Below are 22,344 nucleotides of genomic sequence, written 5' to 3'. Positions count from 1 at the left end.
TCTTCATCATTCGTGGTGCATGCTGATTGTGTTCTGTTAGTGCTATTGAATGGCAGTCTGGGCCTTATCCACTCAGGTGGTTCTCGTTGTATGTTTTGTGTGTGGTCAGGGACATTACTAGTAGTTCTTTAGGAAATCCATGAGCGAAGGCTTGTTAGTTCTTTAATTTTGTGAAGTTTCCCCATTAGCTCTGAAGATCCAATATGTGAGACTTCTAAATATAAGCTACAACAAGGTGTTTTTCATGCTGCTTTTGTAGTAGAGGAATTTGTATCACTAGTTAGGAAAAGAAACAAGTATCTTATTTTCTGTTTTACTTCAGGAGGAGAGCTTGCTTATGTAGTTTCAATGCTTTGCTGCTTCTGCTCCCCAGCATTGCTGCTTGTGTAGGCTGGGAAGCGCTTATGATGAGTTTCATAGACTTCATTGCAATCAGCCTTTCAACTTGATGGTGTCATAGTCTACTCCTGCTTTTATCCTTACTTGCTTAGCTCCCCGAAGGTTGCTAGCTGTCTGTTCTGTGCTTGAGGCCAAAACCTGTACATCTGCGGAGATTGAGAAAAATGAACTGTTTAAGAGTAGCTTTTCTCGTTTGTAGCGTGAGAGGTCACAACGTGAAAACCTAAGAATACCTGTATATAGTAGCAAGATCTTCTTTATCATCATTTTAGACTTTTAACCTGCTGTAAATAATGTATGAATTGTTTATAACACAGTAAAATCTGAAATAGAACCCAGGCCTGGCTTTACCTTTCTGAAGAGGTGTGTTCTCTGTTCTCCACTCAGACCAAAAAACAACCATGGTATAATAGCACGCTAGCCTCAAGACGGAAGAGGCTCACAGCTCATTTTGAGGACCTAGAGCAGTGCTATTTTTCCACAAGGATGACACGTGTCTCAGGTGAGTTCCTCTTGCATGGTGATCAGCTTCTGAGTGCTCTAAAAGGCAACTTCAGAACAGGCTCACTTTGGAGAGCAGCTTTCACTTTTTCCTTGTAGGAGTAATTCCTATAGGAATGTTACTATACATATTTATCCATGTTGCTCAAATCATCCTCTCTGACTGGTCTTTTGAGGCTTCTAAATAACATGATTAGATTCTCTACATTTAGGAGGGGCACATATTGCATTGTGCTGTGAAGGTTACATAACCATAATAAACAATTTCAGTGATGCTTGCTCTAAAGAGGCAAAAGTTTGAAGCCAGACGTTGGGTAATCTTTCTACTAGATGTGGTATAAATGCAGTAGTTAAAGCACTGCTATCAAAATACTACAGAGGTGTAAACACAAACTGACAAATTCTCTCCTATTAAATATGCAATAGGTATTAGCCTTTTATGAACTTTCAGAACTTGGAGGTTATTCTGTGTTGTCTAGATTGTGAGTCTTTGTTAACAAATGGCTTACAGAAGTATGGAAGCTGGGTATGCAGCAGCAATCTCAGCTCTTGTTCCATGGGGCACACCTTAGATTGAAGACTTGTTTTGTAGAATTAGAAGCTGTTTTCACAGTTGCCTAGATTGTCTCAGTCATAATTGAGTAACAGCAGCTAGAATAATTGTTACATAGTGGATAGATGGTACCTAATCAATGGCAAGTTTCTTTAAGAAATGAGCTGGTCAAATGAATGCCTGTTGAGGGAGAGGGAGCAGTTCTGTGGCTGCTCTGGGGAAGAAACATGGCAAGAAGGTTTTAGGCAATGGGCTGTGGCAGGCAACAGACTTGCAGCACAGAACTGTGAGCTACAGCTCATGCAAAGAGTCACGGGCTGCAATGAGGAGCAGGGAGCAACCAGCCAGCACTCAGGGGATGGGAGCAACTTCCTAGGGACAAGAAGGAACCACATAGAGGTTGCTGAGATAGTGTTTTGTAGCCAAGCCTGGAAGCCAAGGACCAATCTCTCATGACACAGATTAATAGGAGAGCTGGGAGAGAAACTTTCCCCTCCTCCCCTTTTTTCTGCCCATGGACTTTGTTTGTTTGCGTTTTACCCATTTTAAAAAGTTAGACTTGATAATTTGGGAGTCCAGGTAAAACTTGCCTTTAAGTTCAAAAAAAGCCTATGAAGTGTTTTTGGGGGAGCACACTGAGGTGGAAGGCATAGGCATATCTACCTCAACACAACAGCTGACTCCAGGTCGCATCAAGCACTGCAAAATTATTTTAGCAAAGAATGCAACAGGTTGAAAGGTGCCTTAGTAGCTGGAAAATCGGAGAAGTCGATTATATGCGACCTGCTGTTTTTCTGTAAGGAGCTAGCAAGCGCTTTGCAGACTACAGTGCTTCACAGATCATACGGTGACATTTTTACACAGTGCTATCTCTGTGATACGTAAAGTGTGTTTATGCTAAAGTAATACTCTTATTAACCAAGAATATCAAATTGGCCTCTCTCCAGCCTTCCCTTGTGGAAGACCTCTTTCTTATGAACCTGATGAAACTGAACTTCTATACACATAAATAAGGGTAGGGGATTTGCAAGTGCAGTTTTTCTCCTAAATAAGGAGTAACTTGTGATAATTAATTAGGTTTTTCTTTAAGAGTTGTTCCTGCTTTTTGACACACTTTAAATAGGATTTCATGTGGGTATAAAGCTTTTGGCAAGAGATGCCTGTGACTGTTCTAATAGGGAGCGGAGAAGTAATATAACCGTAATTATGAAATGGCCTTGCACTTTGACAGGGAAAAATGCCTTGAGAAATAACATTCCATTTTCCAGGCATGGATGTAGAATAAACTATAGGAAAGCGGTATGCTTGATCTCTAAATAAGGGAAATGGAAGAGTAGCAGCTATTTGCTCTTATTCAAGTGTCAGAGGCAGAAACAGTCTCTGAAAAATAGTGACTGCTGCTGTTTATCTACTGTCTCCTTCTCAAGCTGGTTTCTGCAGCGGTCAGGTGCTGATGACTTTAATGTAGAGCAATACTTTGTTCATTTCATGCCATTTAATCCATCTGAAAAGTGATGTATATGCTAGTACCCTTAAGCATCCTCATTACTAGGCTTCACCTTTCCTTTATAGAATCAAACATTAAATAGCATATAAGGGTCACTTCAAAATGCCATACAATTGTAGATCAAGCTCCTTTCTGAGGGCAAGGAGTTACTGGGGTACAGAAAGTGTTTGTTCTTTTTGTGTTTTCCCACCAAAAAAAAAAAATCACTATGCTGTTCTGTTCTACCTTAACCTTTCCCCTTTTGCTCTCTTTTCATCTTGGTATTTCCAGAGCTTTCTAGTAAGTTGAGCTTTATCTCTTTCTTAACTTACTGATAAGTAACTCTTAACTATTTGTCATCTGGACGGTGCGAGTGAGTTGGGTGCACTAGTTGCTCTGCTGCTTCAGTCAACACTGGCAAGCCTGGTTTAAGAGCAGGCAAGATGGTGATAGTGCGACTCAGCACCTTGGACTACTTGTAAACTGAGCTCCGGTGTGTCAGATCTGAGAGTTAATGGAGTGAACAGTGAGCTCTTTTGCATTGTAGTGGTGCAAAAGGCAAAGCAAACGTACAAGTGTTAGATGAGAAGAAGGAGAATTCCCCCAAATCCTGGGGGTTGTTACAATGCCTGAGGACTCTACCTAATGCTTGACCGTTGATACATGATCGTATTAGGAAGGCTGGCTTGTCCATGTAGTGCTGCTGTAAGTTTGGGTTTTTTCCTCTTATTTAGGAAATGTTAAAATTAAATCATTTAAATAAAATTCTGTTCATACTGACAAAACTTGTGAGGAATGGGGAATGATTTGTAGTTCTCTATGCTGCAATTTAGTTCTACCTTTTGTGGTAAATGGTCCCATTTTCCACAGACTATTTATCATTATTTTTCAAGCTGGCTCAGTTTCGCTTTGCCTGCAGAAGGTCATAATTTTCACAAAACTTATAGCACAGGGAATCTTCTCATGTCATGCTTGTCTCTCTTCTCCAGCCCTGAAACAACTCTCCCTTAGCTCTATTGCTTGTGGAATAGGAAGAGAAATATTTTCTCTAGAAGTATTTTGAATGTAATTGACACCAAATGGAGGCATATTGTAACCCAGATACAGGGAAAGGAATATATTTTCACCTCCATAGATTATTAGACATTCTTGAAATGCGTTTTGATATGCTTAAAGGTTTTCTGTTAATAATCTTTCTGGCCTGTGAGCTCTGAATTTGCATAAAATGAGTGAGCTTCTCTACCTGGAAAGCTATATTTTTGATCTCTAGGCAGCTCCTTAATGAAGTAGCTTTTACCAGCTTGTATTGGAAAGACTTAATTTATGCTCTGAAAACATTTCCTGCATTCAGTGAACGCTAAAGCTGAAAGAATAAAGTTTTTTGAGCAACAATCCTCCCCAAATACCAAGCAGAGGTAGTGTCATGTGAACACTTGCATCTTGATGATTCTTGCTTTTGTTGAGTCCATCTTTTTCTGTCCTCCTCAATTCTGTTGCCTCTCCCTAGATGACAGCAGAACCACAAGCCAACTGGATGAATTTCAGGAGTGTCTATCCAAGTTCACACGCTACAACTCTGTCCGACCCCTGGCAACGCTGTCTTACGCTAGTGACCTCTACAATGGTTCCAGCATAGTGTCCAGGTAAGAAATGAGTTTGACAGTGCATCTCATGAGGACATATAAACTGCTGAGGCTGAGTTAATAGCTTATGCTGAACAAGATATGGCCTGTACATACGTAACAGTTTGCAGTGGTTTCCCCAAAATAATTTTGCAAATGTATGATTATCACTGATCAGTGAAAGCACTTAGCTACCACTATAGGAAATTCTCTTCCAGGTGCTATTGGTCAGGACTCAATACAGAACCTTTGAGATGCCAGTGAATATCAAGTAGCCTTTATATGAAAAACAGGAAGCCTATAATAGGCTCCATCATCTTTGTGTTAGTATAGTTGTGTTTTAAGTGATGTCGTTCTAGCATTTTTTTAAAAAACGATATTGGTATTGGTAGTTTTGCCTAAGCATCTGTGGTGTTGGTGTAAATGTTGGTGGATCCAATCGTTATGGTGAGAATAAATAGCTGAGTCGTTTGTAACTGCAATTGCTTGAACTTTGCTAAGTGTTGGAAGCTCTGTTTACAATGCTAAACACCCCCAGGATGGGGGGGGGGGGGGGGGGGGATGGTGGTAACACCAACTGAATAACTATTGGCAAAGAAACGCTGCACCCCCTGCCGTGGGGCATGGTTGTGTCCTTTGCACCACTGCTGAAGCTCGTTGGAACCTTCAGTGCCCCAATGTAGACATTTAAGCTGGTAAAATGCTATTGACTGTCTCTTAATTGAATCAGTTTCTTCTAGTTTAGCTCTGGGAACCAGCTCCCTGAAGGATCAGGCCTAAGAGAACACATAGGATAGGGAGAGGCTGGAACTATCCAGTGGCCCTAACCTTAAACTGGTTTCAACAGCTGTGGAAGTGTACCCTGGAGGATTTAGTTAGTCTGAGGTAGCTTGTTCAGAACTGTCAGTGGTGGTGGAAAAAATGATGCAACATGTTAATTGAAATCTCTTTTCCTCATGGTATATATGGGAAGCAGTAGCTTCTTGTGGGCACACCTCACAATTTAAATGTGTTATACTCACAGTAACCTTCAGAGAGAGAATAGTAGTATCCCCATTTTATATATAGGGACCACGAGATCCAAAGTAGCAATACCTGAGATCTTGAAAGAAATACATATACAGTGAAATAATGAGTTGACCTTGGGTTTTTTGAGTCTTGATCTAATGCCCTAAGAAGAAGCTATTCAGATGGTGACAGAACAGCTTGGATACTGCTGAAAGCCCCTGAGAAACTTGCACTGTGTGAAGAAATTGGGGCATATGTAGCATGAAATACATGTGTTTTTTTTAAAGCAGCATTGATTCCTTAACTACTACAATATGTAGCCAGAATGTATAATGTCCGAATTAGTCACAGAGGTCAGAACACAATAATCACTGATCTGACGTATGTTTAACCTGCACTGATTGGGTTCACACTGGCTGCAGTGAAATGCAGATGGAATCTCGCTGTGATGTAGACAAACTTCCTTAGCTACTGTGTTCTGCATGGATTGGATTTTGCTCTTCTGCCCTTTCTTTTCTCCTTGACGTTCTGCAAGAGCAGCACTTTTGTGGTATTTGGTTAGAAAATGCTGGAAAGGCAGTAAATCTCACTCCCATTTTGAAGGCGTTAGAATAAGATTCTTGGGTGAAATACACATTTGAAAAGTGTTTTATTGTTGTTAAAAAGAAGGTATTTGGGCACCTTCCTCCAAGCCAGTGCTAGTAACAGTAGTTGTTTAATATTAAATGCACTTAAGCAAAAAATATTTTGGTGTGCAACTGAACGTTCTCCTCTGCCTATACTTTTTACTTATCTTTGGGTTTTTAGTATGTGAGCTGAGTAAGACTCTTCATGCTTGAGCATGTCTTTAAGAGTTTTGGTAAAGTAGGGCCACTAAATGTGCTGCTGTTGTAGCTCCTGTTTAGCTTTTGGCTATCCAGACAATTCCTTTAAAGTTTGAGTCTGTTAGTCAAGAATTTACATGTACGTTTGCCAACACACTTCCGGCGTTCACCATTCTTCTTTAGCCAAATTAAACTCAAGTTCAGAGAGAGACTCTGTGAATCTAATAAATGGGAGAAGTGTGTTTCAGTGCCGGCAGTTCTGGGGTAGTAAACGAACAACTTTCAGGTGTCTACCTAAAAGATGAACCGAGCTGATTATCACAGGCTTTAAAAAGCTTTCTTGGTGAGAGAAATGCAGTGAAAAGTCTTACTGTTTTTCTGGTGGACTGCCCCGAGTACTCAGTACGTTCACAGGGCAAGCTGCAGAAAACGCTGACGGAAGTAATGACAAAAAGCAAATCTTACTGCTTAGTGGTTGTTGTTGAGACAATACATTTAAATCCAAAGCAAATATAAAATTAACAAATAACGAATCCTCGTCAATTAAAAAAAAGCCTATATCTTAAGGATATTTTAAGCACATTTCAGAATGAAAGTGAAACTGACTGAAAATTAAACTTCCATTTTTCTCTTTTTGAAACTTCCATTCTCTCTTTACAAATTAAGTAAAGAAACGATGTTATGAGCTGAATGAATGCAAAGAGTGTGTGTTTGGTTTACATTGCTTTAACTGCAGGTGAAGCTCACACACTGGATGTTGACAACTCCAGTGGCTAAACAAGAGGCTTTTAAGATATGTTGGTGTTATGTGTTACAAGGAAGATGATGGAAACATGTTCACAGTATGTGCAAAATCTAGATACTTTGAGTAGGGGGGGGGGGGGAAGGATTTATAATAACAAAATGGAAAGAGTAATTAAGGATGGTATACATAAACAAATAGGAAAAAACCTGACACTGAACAGCAGTAGTATTCTCCTGAGCTCCTTGCCGCGAGCGTATTTATGAATGATGAGACTTTACAGGGATGAGTAAAAGGTCACAGGTAACACAACATACATCCGTACATACTTAGTGTTATTGGTTTAAAAAAACCCACAAAATTCTGGTGAAGTACTAAGAAAGCTGCTGTTTTCTTTTGGAATGAAAATGTAAAGCAATGTTCAACTCAACAGTGCCCGGTTTCCCAAGCCTGGAAATCAGCTTTGCTGAAAAAGGCAAGCTTTGAGCCCTGCTTTTCCTTGCTTGCTGGCTCTGCAGTGGCTCTGCTCTTTGGGCAGCAGCCACACGGTGGCAGCCGTCGTTTGCGGTGCCAGCAGTGCAGGGCCGCATCCAGGAGGTACGAGGGGGTAGGAGACTGCCGACATACAGCTGGTACCTAAGCTATATCTTACTTAAGTGGCTTGCTGCGTGCACGTTTTGAAGATCACAAGTCCAAGGAGAACTTCCTTACTTCACTTAGAAACAGTGCTCACAAGTGGAAGTTGCTACCCTTGTGCACGCCCTCCCCCCCCACCCCCCCAAAAAAAAGTAGTTAGGAGATTGAGAAGGATGCTCATGAATATGTTTTCATTGAACATGAGCCAGCAATGTGCCCTTGTGGCCAAGAAGGCCAATGGTATTCGGGGTGCATTAGGCAGAGTGTTGCCAGCAGGTGGAGGGAGGTGATCCTGCCCCTCTCCTCAGCCCTGGGGAGGCCTCACCTGGAGTCCTGTGCCCAATTCTGGGCTCCCCAGTACGAGAGAGACATAGCCCTCTGCTGGACTCTCTCCAGTAGTGCCACAGAGATGATGAGGGGACTGGAACATCTCTCCTATGAAGAGAGGCCATCTCATCAATATGTACAAGTATCTGAAGGGGGGGTGCCGAAAGGATGGGGCCAGGCTCTTTTCTGTGGTGCCCAGCGACAGGACAAGAGGCAATGGCCATAAACTGAACTGCAGGAAGTTCCATCTGAACATGAGGAAAAACTTCTTCACTGTGAGGGTGACTGAGCCCTGGACCAGGTTGCCCAGAGAGGTAGTAGAGTCTCCTTTGCTGGAGATATTCAAAACCCGACTGGATGTGACCCTGGGAAATATGCTGTAGAGGACCCTGCTTGAGCAGGGAGGTTGGACTAGATGATCTCCAGAGGTCCCTTCGAACCTAAACCATTCTGTGATATTCAGGGCTTTGAAGTGGCCAGTCACTCAGCATCCCTTTAATGTTAAGGAGATGTTCAGCACATTTGCAGTAGGAATGGACGTGTACTTCAATATGCTAAATGTTTTTTTTTTGTTTGCAAATCTCCCTTGCATATAAAGTTATTTACCCAGCTTTCACAAGTATGTTAAGATTTGTTAGAATTGGACTAAGGAATAATTTTTCCATGTATTATGGCTCCAGATAGAACAGTCATCAGAGCTTAACTTTTCTTCTCTCTACTTACTGTGGCAGTAAATAGTAGAAGGCTTTCTTTTAAAGATGAGACTGTAAACTGCAGCGTTAGCATTGCAATGATTTATGTAGAAAATTGCTTTAGCGCTGTCAGAGGCCTTCAGAGAATAATGTAGCAGTCTTTCATATTAAAAAAAAAAAAAGCAGAAAAAGTCGAGAAATAAACTACAGCAAGATCTCTGTCTGAAACCTGGTTATCAGGAAGCTGGTTCTCCCTACTGAGCAGTTCCCAAGTCTGGTAGAAATACAGGTATTTGTGTCCCAGAAAGCCCTGGATCTTTGGGCAAATGATCATTTTCTTGTAATCTGCTTGAATCCCAAATTCTTCTGGGCTAGCTTTCTGTATCTCTGAAAGGTTTCAAAATGGTGCCCAAAGGGGGTTTGCACAATTAAGGCTATATTTGCCTAGAAGCTTAGTGATTTCTTCAAAAGAAGACATCCGAGTTGTCCTTGTTCTGCTGAAAGTTTACTGCACTAATTCTCTCTATCTTGAGACAGAGGTCAAGCTATGGTTCTTTTTTTGGGGTCTGCTGTTTTGTATTGCTGGATAGAATATGGGCATAATGGACAGAATATGAAGACGATTTTCTTAGCATTCAGTTAGGTCACTGTTTCAAGATCACGTTTTTGTTTGTGTTGAGCCCTTCAGTAATATGAACCAAAATCCTTTGTGTGAATCCTCTCAAAGGTGAGATTAAAAGAAAAAATCCATTAAGAGTATGTTTTCCATCTAGTCATTGAACCCACTCTATTTCTTTGTTCCCCTTTTTACTTTGGACTAAAAGTGCTTTTCCGTGTAAATTGAGATCCTTGCTTAATAAGGCACTCTTCAGTTCTGTGTCCGCCATCACTAGCTTTTTTTAATGCACTGGACTGGTTAGGATTAGCTGAGCCATTTTATTAAGTTTGTGACCTAGCGGCGCTTCTGTTTTTGCGGTGAAGATAAATGGAAGAAATGTGTGAATGGATTTATCCTTCACAGAATTATGTTTCAGAGTACAGTAGATGCTGCTTTTTGAGAAGATGAGAAATGAAGAGGGGTGGATTTTTTTTATATTCTGTATTAAATCAATGGGATGGCTTTTGAGTTTTTAATGAACTTCTATTTAAAAGTGATAGTTTAAAATTGTGGAATGATCTGTCTTGTTTTGACTGTTCTTACAACTGGAAGGAAAAGAGAAATGCATGGATAAAGAGGCTTTAACTTCAGAATTAAAAAGGAAACTTAGTGTGATAGCCTACCTGTTTAGAGTTTGCACCTCTTCTATAGTCTTGTTACCTTACTCTTGAGTACTTTATTTTCTTTTTCTCTCGGGTGCTGAACTGATGGATTTCCTAATGCATAACTGTGGTCTGGATCCCTTCAGTAGAAGCTAAATATGACTTGTAGCCAGAAGAAGGGTTATATAACCCTGAACGTAGGGTAGTCTCAACTCATGTAACGTAACCCTCAAAGTCCTGCAGATAGACCTTCAGTACGGAAGAGGCTGTGAACCTGAAAAGAACGTGTCAGCTGGTATCTCCAGTCTTGACTGGAAAAATAAATCTTATGATGACCTTGTTGACGCTGCACAGAGTGTTACCAAGTGAGTCAGAAAGTTATTCTTGAATCTATGTGAGCTTTCCCTTTTAGGGATAAAATTTATGTAATTTGAAATTGGCAAGTTAATGAATGAAAGTGGCATAGCCACCAGTGGGACCTTTTTTCCTAGTAATTTCAGACCGTCTGCTAGTAGGAAGATCTTTTTCTCTTAAAGCTCTTAACACCTCAAAGCTGTCTCCATCTGCAGATAATTAGATTTTTTTTAATTTGAATCAAATTTTGTTCTTGCTTTTTCTAATAAACAATCTGTAAGATGTTGTAGCATACTTAACCAGTTTTTAAACCAAGTGTACTAAGCGATGATTGCTTCCTTGATAATTCTTTTCTTATAACTTGAAGTTGTTTCAGTTGATTTATGTAAGTGTTCTTAGAAAATGTTGTGTAGTGGTGATCACTTGGGCACTGGGCAGTCAAGTAGTTGGAGCAGGTTGCTCGGAGAGGGTTTGCAGATCCTGTCCTTGGGGCTTTCAGTATTTGACTGGATAAAGCCCCGAGTCTGACCAAAGGCCTGACCCTCCTTTGAGCTGGAGGCTGGGTTAGAGACCTCCCAAGGTTTCTTCCAGCCTGAATTAACCTATATTCTTAGGTGTTGTACCAAGCACTTAAATATTATGTAAAGCCATTTGTATTTAAATGCAGTTTAAAAGATATTAAATCACTCTCAACTTGATTTTCCTCTTGCCTTTCCCACGTCTGCCTTTACTCTTGACGAAGGCACGTGATTGAGTTATTAAAACCTGAAAGTTCTGTTCCCGACTCTTTGCGAGTGTCTTCCTCTGGCCTTAGATTTGAGAAGCGGTTTACTCATGTGGCTCTGCCACACATCATGCAAAGTGAAATTCACTTCCTTAGTACTTTGGGATCTTCTGCTTAAAGGGGGTTAGCTTTATAGTATTGCATTTATTAGAATGAGATTGGGCTTTTTTGAAGAGTGGTTTTGTAAGAGTGCAGAAACTTAAAATGGGTACTAATGTCACATACCCCCTCTGAGATTAGCTTTTAGGATGGAAGGCTGGTAGCACGTAGAAGTTGCATTGCATCGTTGCAGCCACCTCTCTTGGATCATCAGAACAAAAACCTCTCCTGAGGCTGCGGCTCTTCCGTTCTCCTCGTGTTTCCCTACTAGGCAGCCATCGTCAGGCGCCAGTGCTGTGTTTGGACTTCCCCTTTGACTGGCAAACCATGAAGGCTGCAGCTTCACAGCAGCTTCTGTGCAGAAGTGCCATGAGGAGAGCACTGATAAAAGGCAAGGAGAGGCTTCCTGTAATTTCCCTCCCAGAGCTTCCACTCCCCATAACTTTACAACTTTCTTCTGACGTTGAGGACTGACACAGTGAAATTTTGTGCCTTAACTGCCTGAAGGAACTACGCCCATTGTTAACGGAGCACACTTCTGTTGCTTTGCTACGTCGTTCTCGCTAATTCTCTAGCGATATTGGTAGGAAATGCCTCGCTTTGCTAGTAGAAGATAATCGGAAAAGAATTAATTTCTTCGGATTTCTGTGTTTGTTTAGTTTCTTCCTTGCTCACTAGGGAAGTTAACTTGTTAAACTGTGGGTTGTTTTAAAAAATATTTTTGAACTGGTGTGTTAAGGTGTACGAAAATACATTGTATGGGCAGAAACAGTTAACCTTGAAAGCAGCTCACTGTGGAAAAGAGGTTTGAGCTAAAGATTATTAATATTGTCTGTATTAATAAATACAGGCTCTAAGACAAGGTTGCTCTGGATTTTTATGTTGCTTAGGTGTTTTGTAGAATAACTTAAGGAGAGGCATTTAGCTGTTTGAGTGTAAGAATCAGGTGTGTGTGTGTGTGTATCCATTTATAAAAATGAAGGTGGAAGTTGTATCAATTTTCTCTATCTGAAACTGTGTGAAATAAACTGTATCCATCATACCTTTAACTTTTTAGAAAAGTAGTTAAATGTGGATAGTATACAGAATACTGACTAAAGGTGCAAAATGTCATCAAAACAATCTCCTGAAACCGATTTGGCAGTTGGATTAAAAATGTTTCAAATGGCATTTAACCTCGCTCAGTTGTTGCCAAGCAGCAGGACTATCAAAATTAATTGTTCCAAGCCATTCTTTGGCTCCTGTAGACCGCTCATCTGAGGTTTATAGGGCAGTAGCTTTCATAAATATCAAGCCTAATTCATATGCCTGTTGAATTTAGCTGAGGCGTCTAAAGAGGTTACTGTCTCCAGCTGTCCCTCCGGATGCTCTGCTACAGGATGTCTGGCAGGCCAGCTGATGGTGCTGTCAGATGAATTCAGAAGCCTAGGTTAATAAGCTGAAGAAATAAAATCTTTGGTGTAGTAGTAAATGTGTAAAGCTTGGAAACTTGTTTCCAAGCTTTAACTTTAAATTTAGAAGGCACTTCAATGGCTATCCCAGGAGACTGAGTTCCATCCTGCTTGATAGCATAATTTTAATAAAATAATGCTGCTGTGCAGACAACCTTGCAACTGTCCTGAATTAGGCTTTGGTGTGGAATGGGGTTCCCTCCCTGAAACCTGTTCCCTCTGCAGCTTGGGAAGAGGCTGTGAGCTTCCCTTCGAAGAAGAGTTTCCTGAGCTTGAATGCAGAAAGAAAAGTGGCTATAGTTGGAGATTTAAAACCTCTGCTGTAATGTCTTGCAACTTTGAGGCAATGCTCACATTATTGTGAGAGCTGTTCAGATCCCATTGTGTCCCAGCCCAGCTGGGAGATAGGGCAGATCCCCTTTTTCAAATATGCATGGAGTGTGCGAAATATTACAGCAGGCAGACTGATAATTTGGCTAGAATTTTAAATAGCATCATAAGAAATATTCTGAGTTTAACTGCTGGCATTTTTAGTTAACGTTTCTCTGCTTTAGTTTATTTAATTGTGTGTGTGTGGAAAAACTGAATTTAATCCTCATTAACTTGCATGGTAGCCTTTTGCTGTGACTTTGGCTCATTGTACTTTTGTGTATCTGGCGTATAAGCCCTGGGATTGTCGTCTTCATCTCTTCGGCATGCAGAAGAGCATTGCCTAGCAGTGAAGTGGCTTTTTATCAATACGCTTTATGTTCAGTTGCTTGCAAAATTCAGTAGTTCCCCGTAGGCTTCCCCATCATTAGTGCTAATTAAGCAAGGTTCCACTGAATACATATATGCATAAAACTTGCCTAGGAGAACAGAATGGCTAGAGAATAGTTATGGCATTGTCTATAAGACTGTATAAGTCCATTATGGCTTTCTGAGAGATCTCAGCTCTTATTTAGAGGAGATCAGGTTCAGGGTCACTTCCCCCTGTTCCCCCCCCCCCCCCCCCCAAAGTAGAGGGGATCCTGGTTCTCTGGCTATTGCAGGAAGGACAGTGACATTCTCTCATAGCATAGTATGTTCTCTCACTGGATTAAAGAAAGGAATAATTTTATTGTATTTGACAAAGCATACAAGTAGCTCTATTGGCTTTGATTTTTAGAGCTATAAGGTGGAACTAAATTTAGGAACCTCCTTGATTCCAGTGTAATCTTTAAACAAGCTCTTTATGGATTGGGAATACTGCGAAGTAGTCTGTTAGAACTGATGGCACTTCATTACACATAAAAGGATGTTTTTATTAGCATGAGGTGGGCCTAGAATTAGATCTAATGATATAAATTTGTCAACTTGATACTTTTGTTCACTTCCTCAATCGGAATAAAGTGAAACTCTAGGCAATTGTGGCTATGAGGAAGATGCTAAAAGCGAGATTAGTGCAGCAATGTCCTCCCAAGTGAACGGGCAGCCCGAAACTGGGGACTGCCATTGGTGCACTGCAGGCTTCGATGACTAGTGATAATGTCCTTCCCTGTTTTGCACAACTGTTCCTGTCAGCTGGGAAGCAACAAGGTAATCAACACATGAAGAGCTGACTCTGTAGTTTCCAATTTCGATGCCACAAGTAAAGGTTGCTTTAGGAGGAGCCTCTGCCTATGTGATGCTTGAAGCTTGAAAGAGGTGCAGTGACAGGGGAGGGTATATGAGGTGCTCTCCAACAACAGCTGCAGAACCTAGCACTGGAATATCCCTACTGGGTCCAAGAAACAGCATCAAACTAAAATGACTTGGGGTCCCGTGTGCTCTTGATATCAAGATGTGCCATAACAAAAAACAGCAGTCTAGACTATTGATCAATAATGTCCCTGTTTATACTCCTACACTGGTAAGGAGAGCAATACCATTGCAACAGGAGTACTGGTTTTCCCTGGTGGTACTGCTCTTAGGGTGCCTTGTAGAGTCTCCTGGGAGCTAGTGCCTTGCTCTCTCCTGGAGATGAATGGGAAGAGACTATCTCTTGGCTCCAGCATGTCAGCAAGTCCAGCAAAAGTAAAACTGAAGCCTTACTATATCCTTCTCCTTCTACTGCCTCGATTCAGAGCCAGATCTACCTTGTAAACTGTTGTGGCAAGCTGCCTCTGATTCAGTTGAACAGTTTTTAAAAAAACAAAAACAAAAAACAAAAAAACCCCACCCTCCTGTATCAGCCCAGGAAGCTGTGCAGCTCACAGACTTTATCCTCTGTATTGAATGAGACTTCACTAGGTTGTGCTCCTGCTGTCTTGCAATTGCCAAGCACTTCTGCCTCCTCTTTCTTGATACCACAATAGACAGAGAATCTTACTGTGGGCATAGGGAAACTTCTAACAATATTTCTTCATGGAAAATGATATACTTTGTTTTTCCCATCCAAAATTATTTGCTTTTTAAAGTGAGATTTGCTAGAAGGGAGCTTGGTTAAAATCAAGATCTGTGAACAATGGTTATAAGAAAGCTGAACATTTTTCTCCTTGATGCTGAGGTAGAGCATACATAGTATCAGAAGGGACCCCAGGTCTAAAGATTTCTGTTTAAAATCCCTTAGAATTTTCCTACAGACAAAACAAATAGCTTCAGGCATTGTATGAACTTAGTCATTGATTTGAGTGATGGAGTGCCTGGTGGTGGGAAGTAATTGATAGAATTGCTGATACATTCAGAGAATGGGAAGGATTTCCTCAAGTTTGAGTCATTCATTTCTTTATACATCTATTTTCAAGTAGTAGGAAGTGAAACTTCTTCCTTCAAGCTACTAGCAGCAGAAGCCATTGCGGCCTGAAGTGCTTCTGTTCAATTGACGTGGCTGTATATTCTCCTTCCCTTCCCACATACAGCTAATATAACTGAGATTACCCTGACGACTTAACTTGTGACTCAAGCTTTCCACAGACCTCGTATCTGGGGCTCCTTGTCTTGTCAGAATCCGGAGACAAATCAAGGCACTAGAAACTTTGAAAGCCCAAACCTGTTAAATTTGGTGATTCTAACCCCCAGCTGCTTTGGTCCAGAGAAACACTTCTGTCTCAGCCTGTGGCACAGGAGATGTCTTTCACCAAAAGTGATGGACGGTTTTGAAAGATCATCTTTGTTTTATACTAGATAGTTTTTAGACCTATTTAAACATTTTTTTTCTTGTTTGTTTACTGGTTGTCTGCTTGGGTTTGTTAGTTTGGAAGTGGAGGATTTCTATAGCTTCTATGTTTTGTTACTTTCTATACCCTAATAAAAATCATCTGGGGAAGCCTACAGAATGCACTGGCCCAATTTGTATCAGTTGGAGAAAATGCATCCAGTTTGCCTTTGGAGCGCAGAGCATTCTAAAAAGCTCTAACAAATCACTTTGCAAAGGTTAAAGCTGGTGTCTGTACGTTCATTTGCTTCAAAAGGCAATCTCCTGCGGTGAGACTCATCCACTGAAACAAATTTTTCATCAGGCCTCTGTTAGACTTGAATCTGATCCATTAAGAGGCCATACTTACAGTAGCCAGGACATCTTTAGCTAGACCAGAGGACAAATCTGGTAACTTTCTGCTAATTTGGGTACTGTGTCTAACCCAATTAATTCGTTTCTTGGGGATGAAAGTGTGTGTTCTGTGATGGTAAAATGCTTTAAGTGGAGTCTCCTTTGTAGTTAATCCATGTATTCTTGTAAGTCTACAGAATTGAAGGTTTTTTTGCCAAGCAGTAGTATCTAAGATTTAGGTATTGGGCGGAAACTGATCTGGGACCATGGTATACTTGTTTAGATTTTTGGAAACATCTTCCCTGGCACAGCTGTTTGAATTGAACATAGTGAATATGCTTTAACCACAATGATCTGGATTTGTTCCTGTAGCACAGCTTAAAGACTTAAGGATAGCAACAGTGACCCCACTTAGGGTGGTGCTCTTGAATATGTGAAGTGAGGAGTGATTAATGCGAATGTTGCTTTGAAATAAAATTTTTAAACAATTAAACATGTATTCAGCCACTCAGTTTTAGTATAACAGTTTTTTATACTGAAACTTCTTATGCCTTGTCTCAGTACCCTTTGTTTTTTATATGTGACAAAACTCAGGCTTTGAGGTGGGGTGCAAAATATGAGCACTGTAATGGCAGCTTTCTCTGCCTGAATATAGCTTTGTTTCCAAATCTACAAATTAGTATGCTAGTGCACACTTAGACATTAATTGCTTTGCCTTAAAATAAAAGTCTGCTGTAAAAACAGTCTCTCAAGCATGTGATATTTTTACCAATTCTGTTGTTCGTGTTGGTCTCAGGTGCTGAACAGTCTGCAGTGCTGGTCATGCTGTTGGATTGTAACCTAGATTTCTAATCTTTTGACTAGCTCAAAATGGATGTTGGCAGTAGGCAAACAGGCTATAAGAAATGGAATTTAGAATTGTTAGGATTGACAGGATGCACTTCAGAGGCCAGCGAGTGGAAGCATAAAGTGAGAAAGACTTTATTAAGGAAGTATAAGCAAAGAGCAAAAATAAGCTCTTGAAAGTAGCTCGTACAAGTAGTAAACTAGGGAATAGTACAGCCGCTAGGAAGTAACCGAATGCTTTGTTTTGCTGTCGCTTCTCCTTTTCCCCCACCAACGAACGATCCTAAAAAAAATCAAGAAAAATACCCATATTGCTGAGGAGTATGGGGCCACAGCAAGATAGGGAGTAGGGCTGGAGGTATAGAAATAGAAAAGGAAACAGCACCATATTAGGCAGAAGTAGAACCTGAACACCTTGGTACATTCAGTGCAAATGTCCTTCCATGAGAGGGACAGTCATCTGCTTTGTGGAAATAGCAGCTCCTACAGCCACAGATCTGGTTACCAAGTGAGGGCTGAGGCACTTGAAACTACAGTAGCAACTGTAGCGTGTGTGTGTGTGCATGTGTATTTTGGAAAGGGGAGAAGAGTGGTGTGCTACAGACCTTTGACTGTAACTAGTGATGTAGTTAAAGGCAAATGCAGTTCAATGCTACCCTTGCTTTTGTGTGACTCTTAAGGAGTAAGATATAGCACATACCCATCTCTCATAGAAACTGAATGTCTGAAACATCCCCAGGGTCAGGCTGAAGGTGCCCCTAGCCTGCTGCTGTCCCTCCAGTGGCGGGAGAAGGTGGTGCTCACAGAGCACATGTGAGCCTGGCCGCAACCTGTGGTGTGACCCTCTTGTCTCCTGGCATCCGCGATCATTCGATCAGGGATGTTGGAGAGAATATCTCTGTTTCTTTCAATGAGCATCTGTCACGGACCGGTTCATGGCTTGCTATCATCGAGTTCACTTGGCCACCACTGTGTCCCAGAAGGGAGTGGCGGAGGGCATGATGGGATACCCAAAACGAAAAATTTACCTGTTCTGCATTAATCTTCTGCTGAGCGCTTCCTAACTTCAGTATGAAGAGAGATGCTGAACAACAGTTCCACTGTCGCCTGATCCATAAACATTATGGTTCTATAAACCCTGATCCTATGTTCCCTCAACCTTCTTTCCCAATTCAGAGTTTGTCTCTTCTAGTGTTCCTCATAAGGCAGCTGCTCTATCCGTTTAATCACTTTAGCTGCCCTTCTGTATGCATTCTCTAGCACCAGTGCATCCTCTTGAGACGTGGAAAACATAACTGCATGCATCATCAGGATGCGAATGTACCACAGTTTTATACAACGGTAAAAATGGCAAACGCTCATTCTTTATTGCTTCTCTACAGGTCTGCCCTCAACTTCAAGCCAAGCTTCTAGGCATGTTTAAGAAGCAATTTATTTCATAACTCCATTTGTTAGCTGTGAGCGCTCTCCAAGGTCCTAAGTTAGTTAGCTTGTTTATTTAGGCTTGCTTATTTTCTAGCAGCTTCCGATGGTATTTCCCTACGACACTGGTCACTAACTTCTTAGTGATCAGGCAAAAGAAAACAGTTGCTTGGGAACTGGAGAAGTCTCTTCTCTATTTGCCTTGGAGCAAGACAATCGACTCCTTTCTAGTTTAATTTTTCTAAGTAAAATCTGTTGCGTATAAACAAAGCTTCTCTAAATACTCAAGATTTTTGGTGTCACCAAAAGATTCCATGGGTAAAATTCAGATAGTCTTTAGTTAGCCAGGGTCTTTTTTTTTTAATTTATTTCTGTAAGGGGGGAAAAAAAAGGAAGGCAGACCAATAATTCCTAGTGTGCCCATCTCTGAGGAGCAAGGGTCACAGCTAGTCCAAAAGAGAACATCTATGGTGTTCAAGCTGTCTTAAGTATGGCTTACCTCCAGTGCTCCCTTTAAAAAAAAAAATAATAATAATAATAATAAAAAATCCACTAGTACTGATCCTGAGTTTTGTTGTGTTCTTTAAGTGTTTGGTTTTTTAAACTCATCAGAAAAGACAAACTATGGAATTTCTTGCATGGGGAAAGTATAGCATCAGGAAGGAGGGTGAGTTAAGAAAACAATTATGTAAATTTCCCACAAAAAATAAACATCACTGCAGATATTAATCATTAACTTCTAGCTGTGACCTGTGCGCTCTTCTCTTCTGCTCTCTGTACTACGCTGCTGCTCTCAGCTGTGGCTTCTTGTGCTTCTTTCCTTCCCTGCAGTGAGCTGGCTGTGCATTGTTTTTTCTTATGCATTGTTTTTCTCTCAGAGCAAGCATGTTTGTTCAAAGCAGAAAGGAGCTGCTGCCTTGTTCAGTTTGGTCAGTCCGAGTTGCGATCTATTCCAAGTGTCAGTACAGAGGATAACTAAATGGGCTTACCGAAACCTGCCTGGGAGAAAACGCAAACATTTCACTGTACGTTACTGTCATAGATGATGGAGGCAAGGCACAACCGCATGTGTTAGATCTGCTGTTTTAGATCTGCCTGCCTTTCTCGCAGCCGACAAACATCTGTACAGGTGGCATTTTATTTCTGTGTCTGTTTTCTCCCTGCAGTGTCTTCGAGGCTGTTTGAAGGTCACAGGTCTAATAATCAATTTTCATTAGTTGATGCTTTTTATTGTTCTTTTAATGATATGTTAACTTTTATAGACATATTGAGATACTCATTTGTTATGCCTACAGTGTGTCTTTATTTCAAGATTTTTTTTTTAAATAAATGTTAGAGAAGCAAAACTACCTCAGGTAAGAGGATTCTATTCTGTTCTAATAACTTGGCTTTTTACCAGACATTACAGTAGGGTTTTGTTTTTGAGTTTCCTTTTTTCCCTTCAGCAGCAGAAGGCTGAGGATATAAATTGAATCCAAGTAGATGAATCACTGCCATCAGTCTAGCTGTGCTGTACCAGAATCTGCAGGGCTGCAAACAGTAGCTGAGGCAGCAGTTCAATTAAGATTGTGATACAAAGAAATCCGTTGCTTTGTTATGTAGGCTGTCGATTATAAAATTCTTTCATTGGACAGAGTGGCTGACGAGACAAGGCAGGCCTGAACAGTGCTTTTGTGGAGTTTTATATAAATAAAGTTGATTTGACTAGGATAGATCTGATTAGAAGGGGGAGAGAAGCAGTCTAGCTGCTTCCTTTCCCACTTCCCTTTCATATGAATAAATGCATGCCTGCTAACATTATTTCCCCAGCCACAAACACATTCCCTTCTTCCCCTTTTTTTATGGGCTTGTGATAGTGCAGACTTGACTGGACTAGTCCATTTCCCCGATGGCAAGCGAGCAATTGTGACTGGGGCTGTTTCCTGCCACTGCTTTGGAGATTTTTAGGTGCCTGAGTTGGATGACCAAGCTGCAGGCTATTTCACTGAATTTTATATCCTCGGACTGCATATGAGCACTCTATTCTCTTCATAATTTAAAAGTAACTTGATGGTATCTTCTGTGCAAGGATTTGAAAACTCCGTTGCCATTTAAATGTGTCTCCCCTTGAAAGCGTTGCAATGCCTTCAACTCCTCAACTGCCCTGAGGGGTAGAAAACTCTAGGCGTTATGACTATGAGGGCAACCTGAGGAGCCCTCCCCCTTCTCGTAACTGGTTTAGTCCTTTTTAATTGTGTGCAAAGGTACCTTAAGTCCCTCTGTTCAGCATTTTTTTTCAAGCTGTGTAAATGTGAAATCTGAGTGTAAGCTCAGTTTTTCCCTGCTGCGATTCAGAACTTCCTGCCTGTTTTACAAATGCCATGGTCTCTTGGAAAATTATGAGAGGGACAGTAGACATCAAAGTTAATTACTGAGCAGAAGAGCCCTGAAAGAGACCTCTGAGAGCAGTAGAAGACTGTTTAGTCGAGAGACTTGGGGAGAGCTGGCTATTGGTAATAGCAGCCTGGAGGCTTTTAGGGCAAATGCTCCCCAGCCCCTTTGTGCCATGTCTTGCCTCCCTGAGGCTCGTATTACTGCAACGAGGTAGGTACAGCTGCGTATCCTTCCTGCTGTCCCTGAAGAAACATGGGCTGCAGGCAGTCTGTTTCTGAGTAAGGAACTACTTCTGGAAAGCAGTTTTAATTCTCCATTAGATGCCTAATAAATTTCTTTAAAGCCCTTCCAAGCTGTGAAAGTACCGATGGCGTTAGCTTTTTGTAACCTGCTGCCTTTCTTTCTCTCACATGTCTTTCATGTACAACCTCAGGGTTTTCTCGTTTGTGGCTTAACTTTATTATAAAGTGACTGCTTTTACTTCCAACTTCATTGATATCTATTACAAATTTGCCCTGCAGTTCAAGACAGCAAGTGTCTCTGTTTCCAAGAGCAACCTTAGGTGGAAATTGTACTGTGTGAGGTTTTTATAGTACTGATGATACACGCTTCAGCCCTGTGTTGCTCAGGGAATTTAGGGTTTTTTTCTCCACAAGCATTAATATGCTGTGCATTTAACACTTAGCTCTTCCATACAGCAGCTTGGTGAACTCTAAGGAACAGAACAGTTCAACTGGAAAAAAATCAATCGGCAGTCATCCCGTGGCATATTGTTTCTAGACCACACAGCCGAATTTTAAGTACCTTCCAGGGTGAGCTGTCAGCTTTGACATTTGGGTACCTCATAACATAGACGGTGTACTTGAACAGAAGAACCTTTGGAGTGTCTGAACGAAGGCACCATCTGCAGGAGGGAGACTGTGCTACCGCAAAGTCTGTTTCAGTAAGTAAATTGTGTTAGGAAGGGATTAGGAAACGGTGCCTGAGAGCAAGAACTTCATGCTGTTCGAGCGTGTGCCAGACCACACCAAGTTGCCTTGAATGCGGTGTTTACCAAGTGTATTCTTCAAAAGAATTGTGATCATCAGCTCCACAATACTGAGACCAGTTAGGTGGTAAAATACCCTGCTTGTAAGTACACGTGTTGTTACATGGTTCTCAACCTGTGCTTTTGTTCCTCAGTATTGAGTTCGACCGAGACTGTGACTACTTTGCCATTGCTGGGGTGACAAAGAAGATTAAAGTCTATGAGTATGGTACAGTCATTCAGGATGCGGTGGATATTCACTACCCTGAGAATGAAATGACCTGTAATTCCAAAATCAGGTAGGCATTAACTTTGCGTTGAAACGTGGAATGCCTTTTCTATTAGTTTGTGTATGTGCAGTAGCTGTTCTGCCACCTTTGTGTTGCAGGGAAGGAAAGGTGAAAAGCAGAAGGAATTGATAGAGAGCTTGCTTTGAACTCTGGGTGGGATC

At 41.1% G+C, this 22,344-nt stretch overlaps 1 protein-coding gene across 2 annotated transcripts in view; it reads left to right on the top strand.

Annotated features, from left to right (window-relative positions):
- COP1 (COP1 E3 ubiquitin ligase) overlaps positions 1–22,344 on the top strand; it is a 134,662-nt gene that overhangs the window by 36,195 nt on the left and 76,123 nt on the right. For both annotated transcript variants that reach the window (XM_068951758.1, XM_068951759.1), the window contains exons 10-12: positions 787–901; positions 4,447–4,582; positions 22,049–22,192. In XM_068951758.1, the coding sequence (XP_068807859.1) occupies positions 787–901; positions 4,447–4,582; positions 22,049–22,192 (395 nt within the window). The remainder of the gene's footprint in view (positions 1–786; positions 902–4,446; positions 4,583–22,048; positions 22,193–22,344) is intronic.

Source organism: Struthio camelus, chromosome 8 (assembly GCF_040807025.1).
Source record: "Struthio camelus isolate bStrCam1 chromosome 8, bStrCam1.hap1, whole genome shotgun sequence".
NCBI classification, from domain to species: domain Eukaryota; kingdom Metazoa; phylum Chordata; class Aves; order Struthioniformes; family Struthionidae; genus Struthio; species Struthio camelus.
The sequence above is the reverse complement of the archived record's forward strand: the minus strand, read 5'-3'. Positions and strand labels throughout refer to the sequence as shown.